The following is a 22,500-nucleotide window of genomic DNA, read 5'->3' on the forward strand; positions in this document are numbered from 1 at the left end:
TAACAGAAGCTGGTGAGCTACACTGCAGTCCTGATATCTTCTGGGAGCTTGTTCAACCATTGCGGTGCCAAAACAGAGAAGAGTTCTGACTTTGTTGTTTGACCTTTGGTTGCTCTTAGCGATCACGGTACCAGGCATCCAGCTGAGATATTTGGGTGGAGCAATCGAGCTGGGATGTGGGGTCTGACCAACGCTTGGAGGTTGGCAGGTGCAATTCCATTGACAGCCCTACTGGCCTGCAGTACCATCATCTTGAATCTGATTTCAGCTACTACAGGGAGCCAATAGAGGTCAAGGAAAAGTGGGGTCATGTGGGAGAATTCTGGTAAATTTCTCCTACTCTATATGCCTATGCTGTGCCACATTCCAGGGCGTTGGATGAGGCTTGAATTGAAAGGCCTATATTTTACAATGTCAACTGTAAAGATTGTTTTTTGGAGGGATTTTAATCCATAGATTCATAACAATAATAAACACCACAATACAATACAAGTTGGCTACAATATATTATTCTGTTTATCAATAAGCAGTGAGATATGTAGGTACAAAATACATTTAATTTGACAGAAACGAGGCAAGGTGGCCCCCCAAAAACATCAAGTATTAAATAGGCTACATCTTGACAGATACCATACCACAATTGTAATACATCGTTTATATGAAGAAATAATTGTAATATAATTTAGTGTTCTTTTCATCCATGGTTTGCCAAATATGTGAAATATATTTTCAGCATATGGTATATGACCGTCAAATTTTATTTTTATTTTTCATTTAGGCTGCCACTTGGAAACTGTTGTTTCCAGTGGAAATGTTAAAATGTAAACTTCTTCTTACCATTATTTAAATGGATACTTAATCGCGACCGTTATTTTATTATATTATTATTTGTTCGATATAATACAAGATATGAGTGTTCTATGTACTGAACAACAGTCCTTTGATGACCGTTAACAAGAAGGGCAAAAAAAATGCAGTTGTGGTGGTCATTTTCAGAGTGGGTCCTCCTGAGGTGGTTGTTGCTGTTGGTAGTTGACGAAGCGTTAATATAACCAAACACATGAAAGCAACATATCTACATTACACGTAACTTAGTTTTTGAACAGGGATTTGTAAATGCTAAACAACATAATACACAACATAATAGTTATTCTTTGCATTAGTATTGCTTGGCTCTCCAAACCATTAATATTACTACTTAATGTAGTTTGAGACAAGTGGTTATCCCTCCAAAATTGTAACTCTTGTGTTTAACTTACTTGCGGTAATAGTAGAAAGGTCCAGTCCAGTTAGGTTGGTGATACCTGAGGATATTACGGCTTGCAGTGCCTGCTCTGCCAGGACTCCGGTCGGAACCACTCTTTGGTTTTGGAAGACCAGGATCATTTCCACAAGGATTGAGCCATTACTAGAACACAAAGTAAGAGTGAACAGTTAAGAGTGGATTATATATTACAATTGCTAAAGGTAATTATTTATGATGATAATAATGTAAAATAAGTAAATGAAACAGATGTAAGGAAATACCAAATATGGTTGAACAACTGTTGAACAAACAATTTGAGGAAGAGAATGAAATGCTTACCGGAAAGACCTAACGAGAGATCGGGAATACGTTTTTGGAAACATAAATCTGTAGCCTTTGTTAACCTACAGTAAAGAATGAAGCACATTAGTTATTGAATATGAGCTGCATTGAAATCAGTGATTGTTCTAAAGCTAATGCAGATGTAATCAAAACACTGTTATCTCACCTCTCTTGTGACTTCATTAGCCAGCACCAGATAGGCTGGGGAAGTAGGATCTGACAAAGAGCTTTGAAATGTGCGTGTCAAACTGAAACTCAAATCCAAAGTGCCTTCATCTGCTGCAGGAGACTCTGTAGAGTCTGGTGTAGTAGTTGTAGTGGGTACAGTTGTAGTTGTAGTGGGTAAAGTTGTAGTTGTAGTTGGTACAGGTGTTGCTGTAGTTGAAGTTGTTGTTGTTGGTCCAGCAGTTGTCGCTGTTGGTGCACAAAACAAATTGTGTTAGAGCCAAATTGTAATTGACCATGATTTCTAAATGATTAAACAACAAGATTGACATAATTGTCATTTTTTGTTGCTTCGGTCTATATTTCCAAATCATTTCTACCTTGAATTATTTCAGTTTGAAAAAAAAGTTTGGCATTTACGAGGATCTATCCTAAATCCCAATCTATAAACTAGGAAATGCATTTCCTGCAGAAAATGCGGGGAGTGCTGTAGTACAAAGTGAGGTTGAAAATATGTTTTAATAAAGCCACATCGATTAAGACATAAAGAAACGTTAATTGCTTAAATCAAGTGAAGGGATTTGAACAGAGTTCAAAAGTCTAAAAGGAGTAAACAATGTAAACATGCACATCATTGGAAAAAAATGTAAACGGTTGGAAACAAATAAAGCGACGGCTGAATAAAAAGCGCAAAGCATTGCTAAAAATGCAGAAATGTAAAAGGAGTTGAAATTATGAATCTGAAAGGTCAAATGTATTGCCCTGCACTGCTGAAAAATCTGAAAGGTCAAATGTATTGCAGTGCACTGCTAAAAAACCTGGAAGCTGAAATTGAAAACTGACAGACGCTGAATTGCATTATCTGAAGAAGCAGTGTTTAAATACATTGTTACATAAGCTGGAACTTCAATTGTAATACTGTCAAAGCTGGAGGATAGTAGGAGTAGCGGTATTAGCTGTAGTAGTAGTAGTAGTAGTAGTAGTAGTAATGGTAGTACTGTAGCTGAAGTAGCTGAAGTAGAAATAGTAGTAGTCACTGAAGTAGTAGTAGTAGCAGTAAAGTAATATTGACACTAGCTGCACAAACGATATTCCTTATGAAAGGAATGGTATTGACTGATGTTTGTAGAAAGAATTATAATAATCCCGCAATTTTTTTTTTTACAACAGCCGAAATTGTATGTACTCGCCTAATGCTCATTTTTCCAACGTAACGTTATTAAAAGTAATCCAATTGGGCGACAAAAACTGCCCAATCTGGCAACACTGCCTGCATGTCCTCGCACTCTAACCTCAGCGTAAATGAATGAGACCAACTGAAAAGAAGCCGACATGGAACTTAAACTGTGATTTTGAAAAAAATATAAAAAGGTAATCGAAATTCTGTTTCCATTATTGAAGATACAATTGTGTTGATTTTGAACGAAGGTTAACGATGAAATATTGACCACGTTACGAAGTCTGAAGTAGTAAGTGTCAGAGCATGGGCGGACGGCAAAGCCGTCCTCCAATTGACCTCTATTGTAAAAATTGTTTTTTTAAAAGTATTTAAAAAGTATTTTAAAAGTAGCATATCTTAAACCGCATAGAATATTTACAAAATCCAAGCTAATATGAACATTTTAAAATTGGAATGGAGTCTTCAGGTGAAAATTTGAGGAAGGAGATAGGTCCCAAAGTTTGTAGAGAATAATAAAGAAAGAAAGAATAAAACTAGAAAATATATTTCCCTTCAGATACTGCAGTGAGTGCTGTAGTACAAAGTGAGATGGAAAATATTTTTTAATAAAGCCAGAATTAAACTAAAACTGTGATTGTGAAGAAAGTTTAAATTATATCGAAATTCCGTTCATATATTATTGAAGATACAAGTAGTTTGATTTGTTAAATGGTTTGAACCAACGTCCTCCCATTGACGCCCATGTTAAAAAAAGATAGTACTTTAAAAGTAGAATATCTTAAGAAAAATCTGAAAATCTGCACAGGATTCCAAGCTATTCTGAACATTGTAAAATTTGTCTCTAGGGGAAAAATTGATGAAGGAGATAGGTCCCAAAGTTTGTAGAGGAGGAAAGAAAGAAAGGATACAACTTATGAAGAACAATTAGCTGAGCGCTGCATGCAGCACTCACCTAATTTAAGAAGAACAACAGTTTAGCGCTGCATGTAGCACTCACCTAATAATGTATCCTAATCTAGAAGTGAATCTACCAGTTCACTTGTATGTAGTTTTTATTAAATGTGTCCATTTCTTCAAAAGGGATAAAGGGAGAACATGGGGTTTGCCAAGATTGAAAGAACACATTGCCATCTTCTATTGTTTGTAGAAGATATGTGTTATTCACAATAAGGGGTGTTACTGGGATGTTCTAAAAATTGTCAATATAGTGTTGAACCTACTTATGGTAATAGTAGAACTGTCCACAGTGAGGTTGGTAGTGCCGGCGGCTAATGCTTCAGTCAGTGTCTCCACTGCGACGGTTCCATTCGGAACAACAGTTTGGTTGACGTAGACCAGAGTCAAATCCACAATGACTGAGCCACTCCTGGAACCACAGAGAAAGTCAATAACTAATACATATATAAACAATATGGATAACAAATGGTGAACAAAAGTTGAACATTCAATTTTAGGTAGATAATGAAATGCTTACTTGAAAGACCTTACTAAACAGCGGGAATAAGTGGCAGGGAATCTTTTTCTGTAGCCTTTGTTTACCTGAGGTCAATAAATGAGCACATTATTTTTATTGAAATGAGCTGGATTAAAATTGTGATTGTTGTTAAGCTAATGCAAATGTATTATTAATTTTATCTTCTATCTCACCTCTCTTGTGACTTCATCAGCCAACGTCTTAAACTCTGAGGAAGAAGAATCGGACAAAGTGCTTTCAAACGTGCGTTGCAAACTGAATGTCAAATTTTGAGAACCTTCGCCTACTGAAGGAGAATCTTGAGGGTCCGATGGTGCGGCAGTAGTAGTTGTTGGTGCAGCAGTTGTTGTTGTTGGTGCTACAGTTGTGGTTGTTGGTGCAGCAGTTGTGGTGGTTGGTGCCGCAGTCGTTGTTGTTGGTGCAGCAGTTGTGTTGTTGGTGCGACAGTTGTCGTTGTTGGTGCTGCAGTTGTCGTTGTTGGTTCCGCAGTTGTTGTTGTTGGTGAAGCAGTTGTTGTTGGTGCTACAGTTGTGGTTGTTGGTGAAGCAGTTGTCGTTGTCGGTGCAGCAGTTGTCGTTGTTGGTGCAGAAGATGCTGTTGTTGGTGCAGCTGTTGTCGTTGTTGGTGCAGCAGTTGTCGTCGTTGGTGCAGCAGTTGTTGTAGTTGGTGCAGCAGTTGTCGTCGTTGGTGCAGCAGTTGTTGTAGTTGGTGCTGCTGTTGTCGTTGTTGGTGCAGCAGTTGTCGTCGTTGGTGCAGCAGGAGTTGTCGTTTGTGCAGCAGTTGTCGTTGTTGGTGCAGTAGTTGTTGTTGGTGCCGCAGTTGTCGTTGTTGGTGCAGCAGTTGTTGTTTGACCTGCAGTAGATAGGGTTAGTGTTGTTAATGCTGTTTGAATAAACTATGTAGAATTCATTAGAAATGTATATCATGTATCATAATCCATCCTATTTTATTTGTTGATCCACAACCTCACTTGTATGTACATTTTATGGAATGTGTCCATCTCTTCAAAGGGATAAAGACAGAACATGGGGTTTGCCAAGATTGAAAGAACACATTGCCATCTTCTTCTGCTTGAAGAAGATATGTTTTAATCAAAATAACCGGTGCCACTGGGTTTAACTAAAAAATTGTCAATCTAGTTTTGAACCTACTCGAGGTAATGGTAGATCTGTCCAAATTGAGGCTGGTGGTGCCGTTTGCTATTGCGGCATCCAGTGTCTCCACTGCAACGGTTCCACTCGGAACAACTGTTTGGTTGACGTAGACCAGATTCAAATCCACAATGACTGAGCCACTCCTAGAATCGCAAAGTGAGTCAATAAGATACATATATATATCAACAACATGTATAACAAATACTGAGCAATAGCTGAACATTCAATTTGAAGAAGATAATGAAATACTTACATGAAAGATCTTACTACAGAGCGGAGATAAGTTTCAGGAAATCTCAATTTGTAGCCTTTGTTTACCTGAGGTCAATAATTACGCATATTATAGTTATTGAAGTTGTCATGTATTGAAATTAGTGATTTTTGTAAGGCTAATGCAAATGTACTAAAAATATTTTTATCTCACCTCTCTTGTGACTTCATCAGCCAACGTCTTAAACTCTGAGGAAGAAGAATCGGACAAAGCGCTTTCAAACGGGCGTAGCAAACTGAATGACACATCTTGAGAACCTTCGTTTGCTGTAGGAGGGTCTTGAGGGTCCGCTGGTGCGGCAGTAGTCGTTGTTGGTGCGGCAGTTGTCGTTGTTGGTGCAGCAGTTGTTGTCGTTGGTGCAGCAGTTGTCGTCGTTGGTGCTGCAGTAGTAGTTGTGGGTGCAGCAGTTGTCGTTGTTGGTGCCACAGTTGTTGTTGTGGGTGAAGCAGTTGTTGTTGTTGGTGCTACAGTCGTGGTTGTTGGTGCAGCAGTTGTCGTTGTTAGTGCCGCAGTTGTGGTTGTGGGGACAGCAGATGTCGTTGTTGGTGCCGCAGTTGTCGTTGTTGGTGCTGCAGTACTAGTTGTGGGTGCAGCAGTTGTCGTTGTTGATGCAGCAGTTGTTGTTGTTGGTGCAGCAGTTGTTGTTGTTGGTGCTACAGTTGTGGTTGTTTGTGCCGCAGTCGTTGTTGTTGGTGCAGCAGTTGTTGTTGTTGGTGCTACAGTTGTCGTTGTTGGGGCAGCAGTTGTCGTCGTTGTTGCAGCAGTTGTTGTCGTTGGTGCAGCCGTTGTTGTTGTTGGTGCAGCCGTTGTTGTCGTTGGTGCAGCTGTTGTCGTTGTTGGTGAAGCAGTTGTCGTCGTTGGTGCTGCAGTTGTTGTCGTTGGTGCAGCAGTCGTCGTCGTTGGTGCAGCAGTAGTAGTTGTGGGTGCAGCAGTTGTCGTTGTTGGTGCCGCAGTTGTTGTTGTTGGTGCTACAGTTGTAGTCGTTGGTGCAGCAGTTGTCGTCGTTGGTGCGGCAGTTGTTGTCGTTGGTGCAGCAGTCGTCGGTGCTGCAGTTGTTGTTGGTGAAGCAGTTGTTGTTGTTGGTGCTACAGTTGTCGTTGTTGGGGCAGCAGTTGTCGTCGTTGGTGCAGCAGTTGTAGTTGTTGGTGCTGCAGTTGTTGTCGTTGGTGCAGCAGTCGTCGTCGTTGGTGCTGTAGTAGTTGTTGTTGGTGCAGCAGTCGTCGTCGTTGGTGCTGCAGTAGTAGTTGTGGGTGCAGCAGTTGTTGTTGGGGCAGCAGTTGTTGTTGTTGGTGCCGCAGTTGTTGTTGGGGCAGCAGTTGTTGTTGTTGGTACCGCAGTTGTCGTTGTTGGGGCAGCAGTTGTCGTTGTTGGTGCTACAGTTGTAGTCGTTGGTGCAGCAGTTGTCGTCGTTGGTGCTGCAGTACTAGTTGTGGGTGCAGCAGTTGTCGTTGTTGGTGCCGCAGTTGTTGTTGGTGCAGCTGTTGTCGTTGTTGGTGAAGCAGTTGTCGTCGTTGGTGCTGCAGTTGTCGTTGGTGCAGCAGTCGTCGTCGTTGGTGCTGCAGTAGTAGTTGTGGGTGCAGCAGTTGTCGTTGTTGGTGCCGCAGTTGTTGTTGGTGAAGCAGTTGTTGTTGTTGGTGCTACAGTTGTCGTTGTTGGGGCAGCAGTTGTCGTCGTTGGTGCAGCAGTTGTAGTTGTTGGTGAAGCAGTTGTTGTCGTTGGTGCTGCAGTTGTCGTTGGTGCAGCAGTCGTCGTCGTTGGTGCTGTAGTAGTTGTTGTGGGTGCAGCAGTTGTTGTTGTTGGTGAAGCAGTTGTTGTTGGTGCTACAGTTGTGGTTGTTGGTGCAGCAGTTGTGGTTGTTGGTGCAGCAGTTGTGGTTGTTGGAGCTGCAGCTGTAGTTGTTGGGGCAGCAGTTGTCGTTGTTGGTGCCGCAGTTGTTGTTGTTGGGGCAGGAGTTGTCGTTGTTGGTACCGCAGTTGTGGTTGTTGGGGCAGCGGTTGTCGTTGTTGGTGCTACAGTTGTAGTCGTTGGTGCAGCAGTTGTTGTCGTTGGTGCTGCAGTACTAGTTGTGGGTGCAGCAGTTGTCGTTGTTGGTGCCGCAGTTGTTGTTGTTGGTGCAGCTGTTGTCGTTGTTGGTGAAGCAGTTGTCGTCGTTGGTGCTGCAGTTGTCGTTGGTGCAGCAGTCGTCGTGGTTGGTGCTGCAGTAGTAGTTGTGGGTGCAGCAGTCGTCGTGGTTGGTGCTGCATTAGTAGTTGTGGGTGCAGCAGTTGTCGTTGTTGGTGCCGCAGTTGTTGTTGGTGAAGCAGTTGTTGTTGTTGGTGCTACAGTTGTCGTTGTTGGGGCAGCAGTTGTCGTCGTTGGTGCAGCAGTTGTAGTTGTTGGTGAAGCAGTTGTTGTCGTTGGTGCTGCAGTTGTTGTCGTTGGTGCGGCAGTCGTCGTCGTTGGTGCTGTAGTAGTTGTTGTGGGTGCGGCAGTTGTTGTTGTTGGTGAAGCAGTTGTTGTTGGTGCTACAGTTGTGGTTGTTGGTGCAGCAGTTGTGGTTGTTGGTGCAGCAGTTGTGGTTGTTGGAGCTGCAGCTGTAGTTGTTGGGGCAGCAGTTGTCGTTGTTGGTGCCGCAGTTGTTGTTGTTGGGGCAGGAGTTGTCGTTGTTGGTACCAGCAGTTGTGGTTGTTGGGGCAGCGGTTGTCGTTGTTGGTGCTACAGTTGTAGTCGTTGGTGCAGCAGTTGTTGTCGTTGGTGCTGCAGTAGTAGTTGTTGGTGCAGCAGTTGTCGTTGTTGGTTCCGCAGTTGTTGTTGTTGGGGCAGCAGTTGTTGTTGTTGGTACCGCAGTTGTCGTTGTTGGGGCAGCAGTTGTAGTCGTTGGTGAAGCAGTTGTCGTCGTTGGTGCTGCAGTACTAGTTGTGGGTGCAGCAGTTGTCGTTGTTGGTGCCGCAGTTGTTGTTGTTGGTGCAGCTGTTGTCGTTGTTGGTGAAGCAGTTGTCGTCGTTGGTGCTGCAGTTGTTGTCGTTGTTGGTGAAGCAGTTGTCGTCGTTGGTGCTGCAGTTGTAGTTGTGGGTGCAGCAGTTGTCGTTGTTCGTGCCGCAGTTGTTGTTGGTGAAGCAGTTGTTGTTGTTGGTGCTAAAGTTGTCGTTGTTGGGGCAGCAGTTGTCGTCGTTGGTGCAGCAGTTGTAGTTGTTGGTGAAGCAGTTGTCGTCGTTGGTGCAGCAGCAGTCGTCGTCGTTGGGGCAGGAGTTGTCGTTGTTGGTGAAGCAGTTGTTGTTTGTGCTACAGTTGTGGTTGTTGGTGCAGCAGTTGTGGTTGTTGGTGCAGCAGTTGTGGTTGTTGGAGCCGCAGTTGTTGTTTGTGCTACAGTTGTCGTTGTTGGTGCTACAGTTGTAGTCGTTGGTGCAGCAGTTGTTGTCGTTGGTGCTGCAGTACTAGTTGTGTGTGCAGCAGTTGTCGTTGTTGGTGCCGCAGTTGTTGTTGTTGGTGCAGCAGTTGTTGTTGTTGGTGCTACAGTTGTGGTTGTTGGTGCAGCAGTTGTGGTGGTTGGTGCCGCAGTCGTTGTTGTTGGTGCAGCAGTTGTTGTTGTTGGTGCGACAGTTGTCGTTGTTGGTGCTGCAGTTGTCGTTGTTGGTTCCGCAGTTGTTGTTGTTGGTGAAGCAGTTGTTGTTGGTGCTACAGTTGTGGTTGTTGGTGAAGCAGTTGTCGTTGTCGGTGCAGCAGTTGTCGTTGTTGGTGCAGAAGATGCTGTTGTTGGTGCAGCTGTTGTCGTTGTTGGTGCAGCAGTTGTCGTCGTTGGTGCAGCAGTTGTCGTCGTTGGTGCAGCAGTTGTCGTCGTTGGTGCAGCAGTTGTTGTAGTTGGTGCAGCAGTTGTCGTCGTTGGTGCAGCAGGAGTTGTCGTTTGTGCAGCAGTCGTCGTCGTTGGTGCTGTAGTAGTAGTTGTGGGTGCAGCAGTTGTCGTTGTTGGTGCCGCAGTTGTTGTTGTTGGTGCTACAGTTGTAGTCGTTGGTGCAGCAGTTGTCGTCGTTGGTGCGGCAGTTGTTGTCGTTGGTGCAGCAGTCGTCGTCGTTGGTGCTGCAGTTGTTGTTGGTGAAGCAGTTGTTGTTGTTGGTGCTACAGTTGTCGTTGTTGGGGCAGCAGTTGTCGTCGTTGGTGCAGCAGTTGTAGTTGTTGGTGCTGCAGTTGTTGTCGTTGGTGCAGCAGTCGTCGTCGTTGGTGCTGTAGTAGTTGTTGTTGGTGCAGCAGTCGTCGTCGTTGGTGCTGCAGTAGTAGTTGTGGGTGCAGCAGTTGTTGTTGTTGGTGCCGCAGTTGTTGTTGTTGGTGGAGCAGTTGTTGTTGTTGGGACAGCAGTTGTCGTTGTTGGTACCGCGGTTGTGGTTGTTGGGGCAGCAGTTGTCGTTGTTGGTGCTACAGTTGTAGTCGTTAGTGCAGCAGTTGTCGTTGTTGGGGCCGCAGTTGTAGTTGTTGGTGCAGCAGTTGTCGTTGTTGATTCCGCAGTTGTTGTTGTTGGTGCAGCCGTTGTTGTTGTTGGTGCAGCCGTTGTCGTCGTTGGTGTAGCTGTTGTCGTTGTAGGTGCAGTAGTTGTAGTTGTTGGTGCAGCAGTTGTTGTCGTTGGTGCAGCAGTCGTCGTCGTTGGTGCTGCAGTACTAGTTGTGGGTGCAGCAGTTGTCGTCGTTGGTGTAGCTGTTGTCGTTGTTGGTGAAGCAGTTGTCGTCTTTGATGCTGCAGTTGTTGTGGTTAGTGCAGCAGTTGTCGTTGTTGGTGCAGCAGTTGTCGTTGTTGGTGGAGCAGTTGTCGTTGTTGGTGCAGCAGTTGTCGTTGTTGGTGCAGCAGTTGTCGTTGTCGGTGCAGCAGTTGTTGTCGTTGGTGCAGCAGTTGTTGTCGTAGGTGCAGCAGTTGTTGTCGTAGGTGCAGCAGTTGTTGTCGTTGGTGCAGCAGTTGTTGTCGTTGGTGCAGCAGTTGTAGTTGTTGGTGCAGCAGTTGTTGTCGTTGGTGCAGCAGTCGTCGTCGTTGGTGCTGCAGTACTAGTTGTGGGTGCAGCAGTTGTCGGCGTTGGTGTAGCTGTTGTCGTTGTTGGTGAAGCAGTTGTCGTCTTTGATGCTGCAGTTGTTGTGGTTAGTGCAGCAGTTGTAGTTGTTGGTGCCGCAGTTGTTGTTGTTGGTGGAGCAGTTGTTGTTGTTGGGGCAGCAGTTGTCGTTGTTGTTACCGCGGTTGTGGTTGTTGGGGCAGCAGTTGTCGTTGTTGGTGCTACAGTTGTAGTCGTTGGTGCAGCAGTTGTCGTCGTTGGTGCTGCAGTAGTAGTTGTGGGTGCAGCAGTTGTCGTTGTTGGTGCCGCAGTTGTTGTTGTTGGTGCAGCAGTTGTCGTTGTTAGTGCCGCAGTTGTGGTTGTGGGGACAGCAGATGTCGTTGTTGGTGCCGCAGTTGTCGTTGTTGGTGCTGCAGTACTAGTTGTGGGTGCAGCAGTTGTCGTTGTTGATGCAGCAGTTGTTGTTGTTGGTGCAGCAGTTGTTGTTGTTGGTGCTACAGTTGTGGTTGTTTGTGCCGCAGTCGTTGTTGTTGGTGCAGCAGTTGTTGTTGTTGGTGCTACAGTTGTCGTTGTTGGGGCAGCAGTTGTCGTCGTTGTTGCAGCAGTTGTTGTCGTTGGTGCAGCCGTTGTTGTTGGTGCAGCCGTTGTTGTCGTTGGTGCAGCTGTTGTCGTTGTTGGTGAAGCAGTTGTCGTCGTTGGTGCTGCAGTTGTTGTCGTTGGTGCAGCAGTCGTCGTCGTTGGTGCTGCAGTAGTAGTTGTGGGTGCAGCAGTTGTCGTTGTTGGTGCCGCAGTTGTTGTTGTTGGTGCTACAGTTGTAGTCGTTGGTGCAGCAGTTGTCGTCGTTGGTGCGGCAGTTGTTGTCGTTGGTGCAGCAGTCGTCGTCGTTGGTGCTGCAGTTGTTGTTGGTGAAGCAGTTGTTGTTGTTGGTGCTACAGTTGTCGTTGTTGGGGCAGCAGTTGTCGTCGTTGGTGCAGCAGTTGTAGTTGTTGGTGCTGCAGTTGTTGTCGTTGGTGCAGCAGTCGTCGTCGTTGGTGCTGTAGTAGTTGTTGTTGGTGCAGCAGTCGTCGTCGTTGGTGCTGCAGTAGTAGTTGTGGGTGCAGCAGTTGTTGTTGTTGGTGGAGCAGTTGTTGTTGTTGGGACAGCAGTTGTCGTTGTTGGTACCGCGGTTGTGGTTGTTGGGGCAGCAGTTGTCGTTGTTGGTGCTACAGTTGTAGTCGTTAGTGCAGCAGTTGTCGTTGTTGGGGCCGCAGTTGTAGTTGTTGGTGCAGCAGTTGTTGTTGTTGATTCCGCAGTTGTTGTTGTTGGTGCAGCCGTTGTTGTTGTTGGTGCAGCCGTTGTCGTCGTTGGTGTAGCTGTTGTCGTTGTAGGTGCAGTAGTTGTAGTTGTTGGTGCAGCAGTTGTTGTCGTTGGTGCAGCAGTCGTCGTCGTTGGTGCTGCAGTACTAGTTGTGGGTGCAGCAGTTGTCGTCGTTGGTGTAGCTGTTGTCGTTGTTGGTGAAGCAGTTGTCGTCTTTGATGCTGCAGTTGTTGTGGTTAGTGCAGCAGTTGTCGTTGTTGGTGCAGCAGTTGTCGTTGTTGGTGGAGCAGTTGTCGTTGTTGGTGCAGCAGTTGTCGTTGTTGCTGCAGCAGTTGTCGTTGTCGGTGCAGCAGTTGTTGTCGTTGGTGCAGCAGTTGTTGTCGTAGGTGCAGCAGTTGTTGTCGTAGGTGCAGCAGTTGTTGTCGTTGGTGCAGCAGTTGTAGTTGTTGGTGCAGCAGTTGTTGTCATTGGTGCAGCAGTCGTCGTCGTTGGTGCTGCAGTACTAGTTGTGGGTGCAGCAGTTGTCGTCGTTGGTGTAGCTGTTGTCGTTGTTGGTGAAGCAGTTGTCGTCTTTGATGCTGCAGTTGTTGTGGTTAGTGCAGCAGTTGTAGTTGTTGGTGCCGCAGTTGTTGTTGTTGGTGGAGCAGTTGTTGTTGTTGGGGCAGCAGTTGTCGTTGTTGGTACCGCGGTTGTGGTTGTTGGGGCAGCAGTTGTCGTTGTTGGTGCTACAGTTGTAGTCGTTGGTGCAGCAGTTGTCGTCGTTGGTACTGCAGTAGTAGTTGTGGGTGCAGCAGTTGTCGTTGTTGGTGCCGCAGTTGTTGTTGTTGGTGCAGCCTTTGTCGTTGTTGGTGCTACAGTTGTAGTCGTTGGTGCAGCAGTTGTAGTCGCTGGTGCTGCAGTACTAGTTGTGGGTGCAGCAGTTGTCATTGTTGGTGCCGCAGTTGTTGTTGTTGGTGCAGCAGTTGTTGTTGTTGGTGCTACAGTTGTGGTTGTTGGTGCAGCAGTTGTGGTGGTTAGTGCTGCAGTCGTTGTTGTTGGTGCAGCAGTTGTTGTTGTTGGTGCTACAGTTGTCGTTGCTGGTGCAGCAGTTGTCGTCGTTGGTTCCGCAGTTGTTGTTGTTGGTGCAGCCGTTGTTGTCGTCGGTGCAGCAGTTGTAGTTGTTGGTGCAGCAGTTGTAGTTGTTGGTGCAGCAGTTGTCGTCGTTGGTGAAGCAGTTGTGGTTGTTGGAGCAGCAGTTGTCGTTGCTGGTGCAGCATTTGTCGTTGTTGGTTCCGCAGTTGTTGTTGTTGGTGCAGCCGTTTTTGTCGTTGGTGCAGCAGTTGTAGTTGTTGGTGCGGCAGTTGTAGTTGTTGGTGCAGCAGTTGTCGTCGTTGGTGAAGCAGTTGTGGTTGTTGGTGCAGCAGTTGTAGTTGTTGGTGCAGCAGTTGTCGTCGTTGGTGAAGCAGTTGTGGTTGTTGGTGCAGCAGTTGTAGTTGTTGGTGCAGCAGTTGTCGTCGTTGGTGGAGCAGTTGTGGTCGTTGGAGCAGCAGTTGTGGTTGTTGGAGCTGCAGTTGTCGTTGTTGGTGCAGCAGTTGTAGTTGTTGGTGCAGCAGTTGTCGTCAATGGTGCAGCAGTTGTAGTTGTTGGTGCAGCAGTTGTCGTCGTTGGTGGAGTAGTTGTGGTTGTTGGAGAAGCAGTTGTCGTTGTTGGTGCAGCAGTTGTGGTTGTTGGAGCTGCAGTTGTTGTCGTTGGTGCAGCAGTGGTAGTTGTTGGTGCAGCAGTTGTCGTCGTTGGTGGAGCAGTTGTAGTTGTTGGTGCAGCAGTTGTAGTAGTTGTTGGTGCAGCAGTTGATGTCGTTGGTGCAGCAGATGTAGCTGTTGGTTCAGCAGTTGTCGTCGTTGGTGGAGCAGTTGTTGTCGTTGGTTCAGCCGTTGTTATCGTTGGTGCAGCAGTTGCCATTGTTGGTCCTGCAGTCGTTGTTGCTGGTCCTGTCGTTCTTGTTGTTGATCCTACAGATGTCGTTGTGGTTGCTTCATTGCTACCTATTATGGCTAGGACTGTAGTTTTGTGGAGGAAGTTTAATTGAAAATATTGCAATGAACAAAATACATTTTTTAGCCTTCTTTTGTTTCTTAATTTTCACTTTCACAAACAATTATCACTTACCAATGAAGATAAATCCAACAGCTTCCATGTTCCTTGGCATTCGAGTTGAGCCTTTTGAAAAAAATCACATGTTTTTGTAGCACTTCAGAATAATTACCATCTTGATGCATTATAACATGGTAGTGAGTAGAGTTTTGCTCCTGCCTACATACTTATTACTAAGCCACTCATAATCAGTAATACGGATGTCACAATCTCTGTGTCCGTCAATCTACCTATCGAGTCTTAAAAACAAGATGGCGTCGATGAGTGAACTACTGATGGTATTGTGTGTATAAAGTATCCTTTTTAGTAAACAATCTGTACACTTACAAAGTTATCAATGCCTCGTTTTATATGTTAAATCCCTTTTTATACTGCCAAAGTAGTGTCGGGCTACTTCTAGCCTTTTAAGTGGTTTAAAATAGCCATTTAGTTTTTAGCATAACACATGCCCCTATCGTTCCAAGTTTATAGTGTTTTCATTGAATCGGCTAAAAACAGCCAACTGAAGAATGCGCTTTTTTGCTCCAAAACTAACGTTCCAACTCGTTATCATACCAAACATATCCCAAATCAATTTTACACAGGATTTATCCTTTAAGATAAACTCAGGTAAAAGTTAAACTCATGCTTCCAAACAGCATTAATTAATCAGCCAGCCTTTGATTGTCCAATCTCAATGCTCAATAAGTATAACATTTCCTCACTTTAGAATGTTCTTTGACGCAAAAACGTAACAAATGCTTTCTAACTACCTGAACTTATCATGAGTTGCAGCATAATTAGTGTTCTATAATGCATTGTTAACAGATAGTTAATAGATTTTGAATCATTAGCATTATAAATGCTCGAATAAACCATTGGCATATTATCTTATTAATAATGTTTAAAGTCCAAAGCAGTGACGGACTGGACGGTCTGGCAGATGCCAGAGGGGCCGCGGCCTCTCGTGGGCCGTTTGGGCCGGCCAATCACGGGGCGGCATGCTTGTCGGGTTCGTGCAGCCGCTTCGTCGCAACGCGGCCCCACATTATCTCTTGGCCCAGGCCCACTATCAAGCATCTATAGAGTTAGAAGCAAATTAGCCATTTGTCTCTAAATCCCTATTCATGCTATATAATAGGAAACGAATCAGTATTTATACCAGATATGAGTGTCTATATACTACAGCCATGGTTGCCCTTAATATTTACATTGGTCTACTGTATTTTTAATTTTATTATTTGTTTAGGCCTACAAAAGTGACTTGTTTACAAAACAATGACTTCTGGGAATTTCAAAACCAAATCAGACCGCGTCTGCGTATAGGGGGTTGTTGGAAGTTGGAAGTTGGAGGATACCAGAGTCTGCTGGTATCTTCCAACTCGTAGCACCAGCGCTAGCACTAATGTTCAAGACACTGAACAAACAGACCAGGGAGTAAGACAGGAGGACAGTGAGGAACAGTGAGGACAGTCAGTCTTTATGCAGGTTAAAGTTAGAGAGTTCATCACCAATGGGGCTACAAAAGTGCGTGTTATTTCCGTGCATGTGAAGTTATATCTGTGTGCTGCGGGCACGCGCGTGCGTGCGCGTCCCCGTGTGGGCCGCTGGTGGGTGAAAATGCAAGGGCAGTTTTTTAATCCCGGTCCGTCACTGGCATAGATCGTTCAATCATCGGACAAGACGGTCGGGGGCGGGGTAACATGGGGTAACGCATAAAAAAAGAAAGAAAACAAGCTATGGAGATTATGGAGATTCAGCGTGCTGCCCTCGTTGTGCTTATACTGATTGGTTTCATACAGTCAGGGACGTTCTTCGGGGGGGGGGGGGGGGTAAATTAGGATGATTCCAGGGGCGCAGCACTGACGGAGGCGCCCCAGAGGACACTGGTGGTATTATTAATGCAAAAAAATAATAATTAAATCCTCAAATGAAGGTGGTTTGTTTCGTTGTTTTGTTGTTGTTTGTTTCTCCATTTATACAAAATCATTAGAAAGTCTTCACCCTATTATCACCCCTCTCGTTTGTCATTATTTGGTACAGCCCCAGTCGCTACTGCAGAGCAAAGTAGCAGCCAGGCAGATCATTGTGAAGGAAGTGCAGACTGCTAGTGTCTTAAACTAGCAGTCTAAAGTCAGTTTGTGTGTATCCCGGTCTGTGAAATGAAGAAGTCAGGTTGTCAGGGGAGGAAAGAGAGGAAAGAGAGAGAGGAAAGAGCTCAAAGCGGTCGACAGTTCGTCACCCAGTTTGTTACCAAGAAACTTTCCCAGCAACCTGATAACAAGCCTAGCCTAGCAGCTAGCGCTACTGTAGCTAAAATAATTACAGCCTGCACTGGATGATAAAACTGAAAAGATCGTTTGCATTACCATTCACATGATATCCAATAGCCTACCTATCTACAAAAAGCCTACATTATTTTTACAAGTCGAGCGGACTATTTAATATCTCCCGTATGCAGGCGTTGCCAAGCAACATGGCCGTAGTGTCTTCATAGGGTCAACGTCTTTCCTAGGCGTAAAGTAACACTTTTTAACCAAACCCTCCAGCCAATCAGAATCGAGTATTCACCCAGAGTCCCAGACCATGGTATAAATCGAGATAATGCAATGATTAACATTCCATACTGCTTGATGCACTGATGCACTTCTTATGACAAATGTACTTATTGTAAGTCGCTTTGGATAAAAGCGTCTGCTAAATGCCCTAAATGTAAATGTAATGCTTGCCAGCATGATAATAACATTTATGTAAACAGATTTTGAATATTTTGATTGGCTGCATTACCATATTAGCAGACATTCAACAAAGGATACCTACATTTTAGCTGACTTTTAAGTTTTAAATCAGCTAAAATTACAAGTAGTCTACCCTTAGATTAATAGCTGCTATTTATTGTAGGCTAATGCAGCAAATCAAAACATACAAATACATATTTAGTCATGTCCAGCTCAATCCAATCAAATAGACTGTTGACAACATTGTTTAATATGTTCAGATAATTATGAGACATATTCTGAATTATATGATGTATCTTAGAGTCAGGGCCCTCTTCAAGCCATGATGAACCCACAGAAGAAACCAGTGAGGTTGAAATAGAAGAAGGGGAGAAGGTGGACAGTCTAGTAGAAGCAGCACTGTCACAGTCTATTATCTTATTTCTGTCTATAGTAACTACAACCCAGGTAAATGTGTAACTAAATACTAACTAACTATCTAGTGTACAAAGTAGCCTGGGTAAGTAGGTAGGTTTATCATGTTGTTATTCAGTTGTTATTCATTTTCTTCTGATGATCATGACCACCCAAATTTGACCCAGTATTACCCAATATTGAATAATAATAAAATGTGAATGAATATTGAAATAAAAAATGTAGGCTATATATAATTTTATTTTTTTGGAAAGTTCTTATTTTTTTTGGGTTGGGGGGGGGGCTCCATAACTGAATTATGTCAGGGACCCAAAATTCCTAGGGACGTCCCTGCATACAGTTGCAAACATTTGCAGTAGGCCTACTTTTGGAGCATCAGAGGCGTTTGGCACACGTCGATTTTATGATGTTATTCTATCTGCGGACCGCTCGAACGCCTTCTCACCCATCCTTGTAGCCTACTGAATGTATTAAATGCATCGGAATTTTTATAAGCGTTCTCCAACATATTTTAGGCTATGTTGGCGTCTGCCCAAATATCCAAAAGACATTTCGACTCCTCTCTCCTCTCTCGTGACATTGATCTTTGAATTAACCGCGCTAATTAAACAGTAGGCTATAAATGAATAAACAAGCAGCAATGGGAGTGTTTGGCGTCAAATAAGGCATAGGCTATTATTTTTAGAACTGGGTCGGACCGAGCGCGGTCGCATTCACATCTCAAGCGAACCTCAGGGTTCGTTTGGAAGCGAACCTCAGGGTTCGTTTGGAAGCGAACCGAGACCCCCTCTCCGGCTGGGTCTCGGATCGGCTGTTTGGTCCGCAAGTGTTCGATCGTTTTAAACCAGCCCAAAAGGTCCGCACCAGCGATTTTTTTGGGTTTGGTTCGATCCAAACAAGGCAGGTGTGAAAACGCCCTTAAATCGATATGTCTGATTTAGACGCATGCAAAGACAAGCAGAACGCATATTCTCATAGGGCATGTCGCTCTTTGTAACCAATAGCCTAACTGAATTGAATGTTACAGCCTGATCGCATGGCCTTCCCCCCGTTGATATTTGATGATATGCTTCTGTAACCGCAATAGGATGCCAGAAATCCACAGCTAGAGACAGCGTTGTGATAGTGTCGTGTTGTGCATCCCATCGCAATATTTGTAAAGAGAAGAGACCCTCGGTTATTCTTACAAGAGTTTAGTTTAAGTTAATAGTTTAAATGAAATATCTTCTCAACACAACATCTCGTTATTCCTATCGGACAGACGCAAACAAACTTTCTTATCCCACGACATCGTATTCAGTGAAAATATACCCGAGCTATAATTACTATTTCCTTCTTACAAATCTGTTCTGTTCAGTCATCAACTGATCAGTTACGGGAATAGTGATCTCGATCTCGGAGGAAAGTCCAACACAAACATGAGGTAGCCTACGAGGCATTGCCAGAAAGGGCAAAAAAACACAACCAGAAGCAAAGATATTCTCCAGAGGAAAATATAGTCGAAAAAGGAGTGGTAGGGGTGAATATTAGGAAGGCGATTGGGGCAAAATTTAGCGAATAGAAAGAGTGGAAGGCGTGGAATAATTGTTATTAAGTCAATGAGGGTAGTAGGGGATAAAATAGGCCTCCTACGACCAGAAATCGAGTTTGATGCTCAACCATTTTCGCTGTAAACATAAAGAGAAAACACTTTGGCAGACAACTAGATTTTCAAACGCTCTTTCCGGCAATCATTTTAGTTATCAAATCAAGGGAGGGATGATAAAGGCTGATTTCTACTTCTTGGGCGCCTATTGCCTTGGGTACGGCTTCGCCTTGCGTCTCTAACCCAGTGCTTGTATCCCTATTTATAGTGCTACTTTCCGACGTGAAGGCAATAAAAGGCACGTTTAATTATACTGCACCGTTCAAAAACAAAGCCATTCATAGTGCTTTCCAAAGAAAGAATGAATTTGTAGAAAGATTAAAAGGGTGATCATTAGATGATTATAAAAGGAGATTTTTCTTTAATAAAGACATATGATTAAGCCTGCCTTGCAAATGTAATGGTCTGCAATTGCTATATCAATTAGTAGTAACATAGAAGTAGGTAATTTAAAATGTAAAGACCATTTAATCTAATCACCATTAACCCCCTCGATTAAAGTAGCACGCATTCTACAACATGCTTCTTGATAATAATGAGGAAGATTGATTTAATAAAGTTTTTATCTATCTATCTATCTATCTATCTATCTATCTATCTATCTATCTATCTATCTATCTATCTATCTATCTATCTATCTATCTATCTATCTATCTATCTATCTATCTATCTATCTATCATAGATTACATAAATAATTTTAAATAATTATAAAATCATCCCATCGAATTGGCCTGGAATAGGCTATGGGCTCTTGTAGAACTACGTTTAAATTCGTAAGCCAATTAAAAATAAGCTGCCCAAGATAATATTTTCAATAATGCAAATATTAAATACAGACCTTGTTAAAGTTCCAAAAAGTTTGAAATCCCGTTTTCACACACAGTCGTCCAATAATTCTTCAAGGATTCTCTTTAAACTGGTATATATCATATAGGCCTATGTGAAGGTATCCGTAACCCAACTCAAACTGTCTAGCTCACAGACAATCTGTCTTATAAACCAGAAATAGGGGCGGTTTATTAAATATGAATAGGTATAATAACCACACATCAATTAGGTGTGCCCCTGCATTCTGTGATGGAAGAATGCAGTTTGGCCACTTGCTTTGATTCCAAGAGTCTAAAGATTTAAATACCGGCATGAAATATGAACGTGCATAGGGTGCTTTGAAGGAAGAATGCACACGTCATAGGATTATTCAACCCGGTATCACGCCAAGGCGTAAAATAGATACGTCTGTCCACATCGCAAGGCGTGTTCAGGGTCACGCTTTGCCTAACCAAAGCGTCACCCTGAACACGCGTCCTTCTCCATTCGAAATGAATGGGGGAATAGCACCAACAGGGGGCGATACGTTCTCCTAGCATTTGGTGAAATTGTTACGTAGCCATATTAATCGTTATTATCTGAATGGGAAATGCAATATTTTAGGACAGATACACCATTAAACGTGTTTCTAATGACATTTCTAGCGAGAAATGTACATTTTCCTTGCATAATCTTCAGTCAGTGATTGTGTATGATCTTTATTAATCTTTATTATCTGAATGGGAAATGCAATATTTTAGGACCGATTCACCGTTAAACGTGTTTCTAATAACATTTCTAGCGAGAAATATACTTTTTACTTGCATAATCTTCAGTCAGTGATTGTGTCTGATCTTTAGTTTTATAGTTATTAGGAAGATTTCATCGGCTCGCTCGCATGTTTCAACGACGTCAGGTTGCTAGGGACGCTGCTTTCGCTAAACTAGCAGCTCACGTGTTTCCTGCGTTTGTGTTATTAAACCGTTACTTTATGTAACTGTTAATGATATTGTAATAACCACAGGCGATGTATTGAGCGAAGTAAGCTTGATAGCAGGTTTATTGGATTCCACAATCGGACAGGCAGGCACAGCTCCACCGGAAAACTACAACAACCAAAACTCCCTCCCGGAAGCAAACCCCCGGAACCCCCTCTCAGAAGGCCCGCCCCTTCCTCCCAAACCCCTGTGACGCTCCCCCGCTACGGGACTCTCTAAATCAGGGATGGGCAACTGGCGGCCCGCATCCTCACTCAGTGCGGCCCGCATCCTCACTCACTCAGCTATTTATTTATAAAAAATAAATAAATAAATAAATAATAATAATAATAATTGATCGAGTTACAGAAAACTCGGTCAAGAAAGATGAGAAGAATTCATAGAATTCGAAGGAAAACCCATGCGTCTAGTTTGCTTAGAAGCGATATCAGTCATTAAAGATATCCACTTAAGTCGCCACTACAACTACTACAACTGCTTGTTGGGTTTGAGTACATTGAGTTGTTGCACTTAATGTTGGGCCACTGTTTTTCAGTTTTTTGACTTAATTGAATGATGATGTATGTGAGCCCTTTGCACTGATCAAAATACTGACCATTTATGTGGCTGTTTGAGCATGGAAAACATGAAATTAATGTATGTTGGTTCAATTAACATACCGAACATACCGTTATGATTCTGGATGATTTTTTAGGTAGTGGCCATCCCCAAAATGCACCAGAATACAGGAAATCATATCTACCAAATTCAAAATTGTGTAGCTTCTCTCAGCTCACGTTTAGTTGAAGTGCGCAGTCATGTGGCCCTCCGATGGTTATGATGAAAAATGTGGCCCTCTTTATCATGAAAGTTGCCCATCCCTGCTCTAAATCGACGCCACTTCGACCTGGGCGGGACTTTACGTCCTACGTCAGTGAACCCCAATTAGCGGCCCGCGGGCCAGATCCGGCCCGCAAGACCAAAATGTCCGGCCCGCGCAGACCCACATGTCACATGTCATCTCCAAAAAAAATAAAAAATGTATTTGCGCGGTCTGCTATATTTTCCCCTCAGCCCACACCATCCACTTGACCGTTGACGTTACTGCGTGCTGACGTAATAACGTTCTTCGTGCGTCACTTTCCCGCTATCCGTCTGTCATCCCAGGGAATTACAACTTTGTCAAAAATCAACGGATTGAAAATTGATGAAAGAAACATGTCATTTGCCATGAAAAGGAAGGTCAACCAGGAGAACCGCCAGTTTAAAACTGAATGGACCGATGAGTATTGCTTTTCTTTACCGGACCATGCCAACGCAAAGCCGACATGCTTAATATGCAAGCAGAGGGTGGCTGTCATTAAATCGGACAACCTGACACAAACTGTTTGCATGCTGCCAGCTTTAATGGAAGTTTCCCAGAAAAATCTGAGCAACGCAAACCAAAGATTGCAAGCATGTTGACATCATACATGCGGTCAGTTTTAACCATATGCAAAACGGCATCGGCACAAGAGAGCGCAACAGCTGCTTCATTGCATGTTTCCTGGATGCTTGATAAAGCTAAGAAGCCCTTTGCTGATGCAGAGTTCATTAAACAATGTGCAATTCACATGGCTGGTGAAATCTTAAATCAAGAGGAAAAAATCAAAACAAAAGTTGTGGAGCTATGAAAG

At 43.8% G+C, this 22,500-nt stretch overlaps 1 protein-coding gene and 1 long non-coding RNA gene across 2 annotated transcripts; both read right to left on the reverse strand.

Annotated features, from left to right (window-relative positions):
- Positions 1–443: 443 nt before the first annotated feature.
- Positions 444–13,060, reverse strand: LOC130380036 (mucin-5AC-like). Its single transcript, XM_056587218.1, has 11 exons — positions 13,036–13,060; positions 11,094–11,943; positions 5,986–6,046; positions 5,559–5,704; positions 4,581–5,259; positions 4,408–4,472; positions 4,154–4,299; positions 1,755–2,002; positions 1,586–1,650; positions 1,260–1,408; positions 444–1,022 (listed from the first exon to the last, which is right to left on the reverse strand). Exons 1-11 carry the CDS (start codon positions 13,058–13,060, stop codon positions 919–921), a joined length of 2,538 nt encoding a protein of 845 aa, XP_056443193.1. The 3' UTR covers positions 444–918.
- A 949-nt stretch (positions 13,061–14,009) lies between these two features.
- LOC130379256 (uncharacterized) lies at positions 14,010–20,172 on the reverse strand. Its single transcript, XR_008895104.1, has 3 exons — positions 19,879–20,172; positions 14,279–14,329; positions 14,010–14,169 (listed from the first exon to the last, which is right to left on the reverse strand). It is a non-coding gene; the product is annotated as an uncharacterized LOC130379256 (long non-coding RNA).
- Positions 20,173–22,500: the final 2,328 nt, after the last annotated feature.

Source organism: Gadus chalcogrammus, chromosome 3, assembly GCF_026213295.1.
Source record: "Gadus chalcogrammus isolate NIFS_2021 chromosome 3, NIFS_Gcha_1.0, whole genome shotgun sequence".
NCBI classification, from domain to species: Eukaryota; Metazoa; Chordata; class Actinopteri; order Gadiformes; family Gadidae; genus Gadus; species Gadus chalcogrammus.

What these genes read in the sequence shown, in the direction of transcription:
- LOC130380036 (XM_056587218.1), bottom strand. Translation starts at nt 13,060, where the DNA reads ATGACAACTGCTGCACCCACAACTA. An exon ending in CTGATGAAGTCACAAGAGAG is followed by an intron (nt 5,705 to 5,985) that starts GTGAGATAAAAA and finishes TTGCGATTCTAG; the next exon opens with GAGTGGCTCAGTCATTGTGG. An exon ending in CAGTTCTACTATTACCATAA is followed by an intron (nt 2,003 to 4,153) that starts GTAGGTTCAACA and finishes GTGCACCAACAG; the next exon opens with CGACAACTGCTGGACCAACA.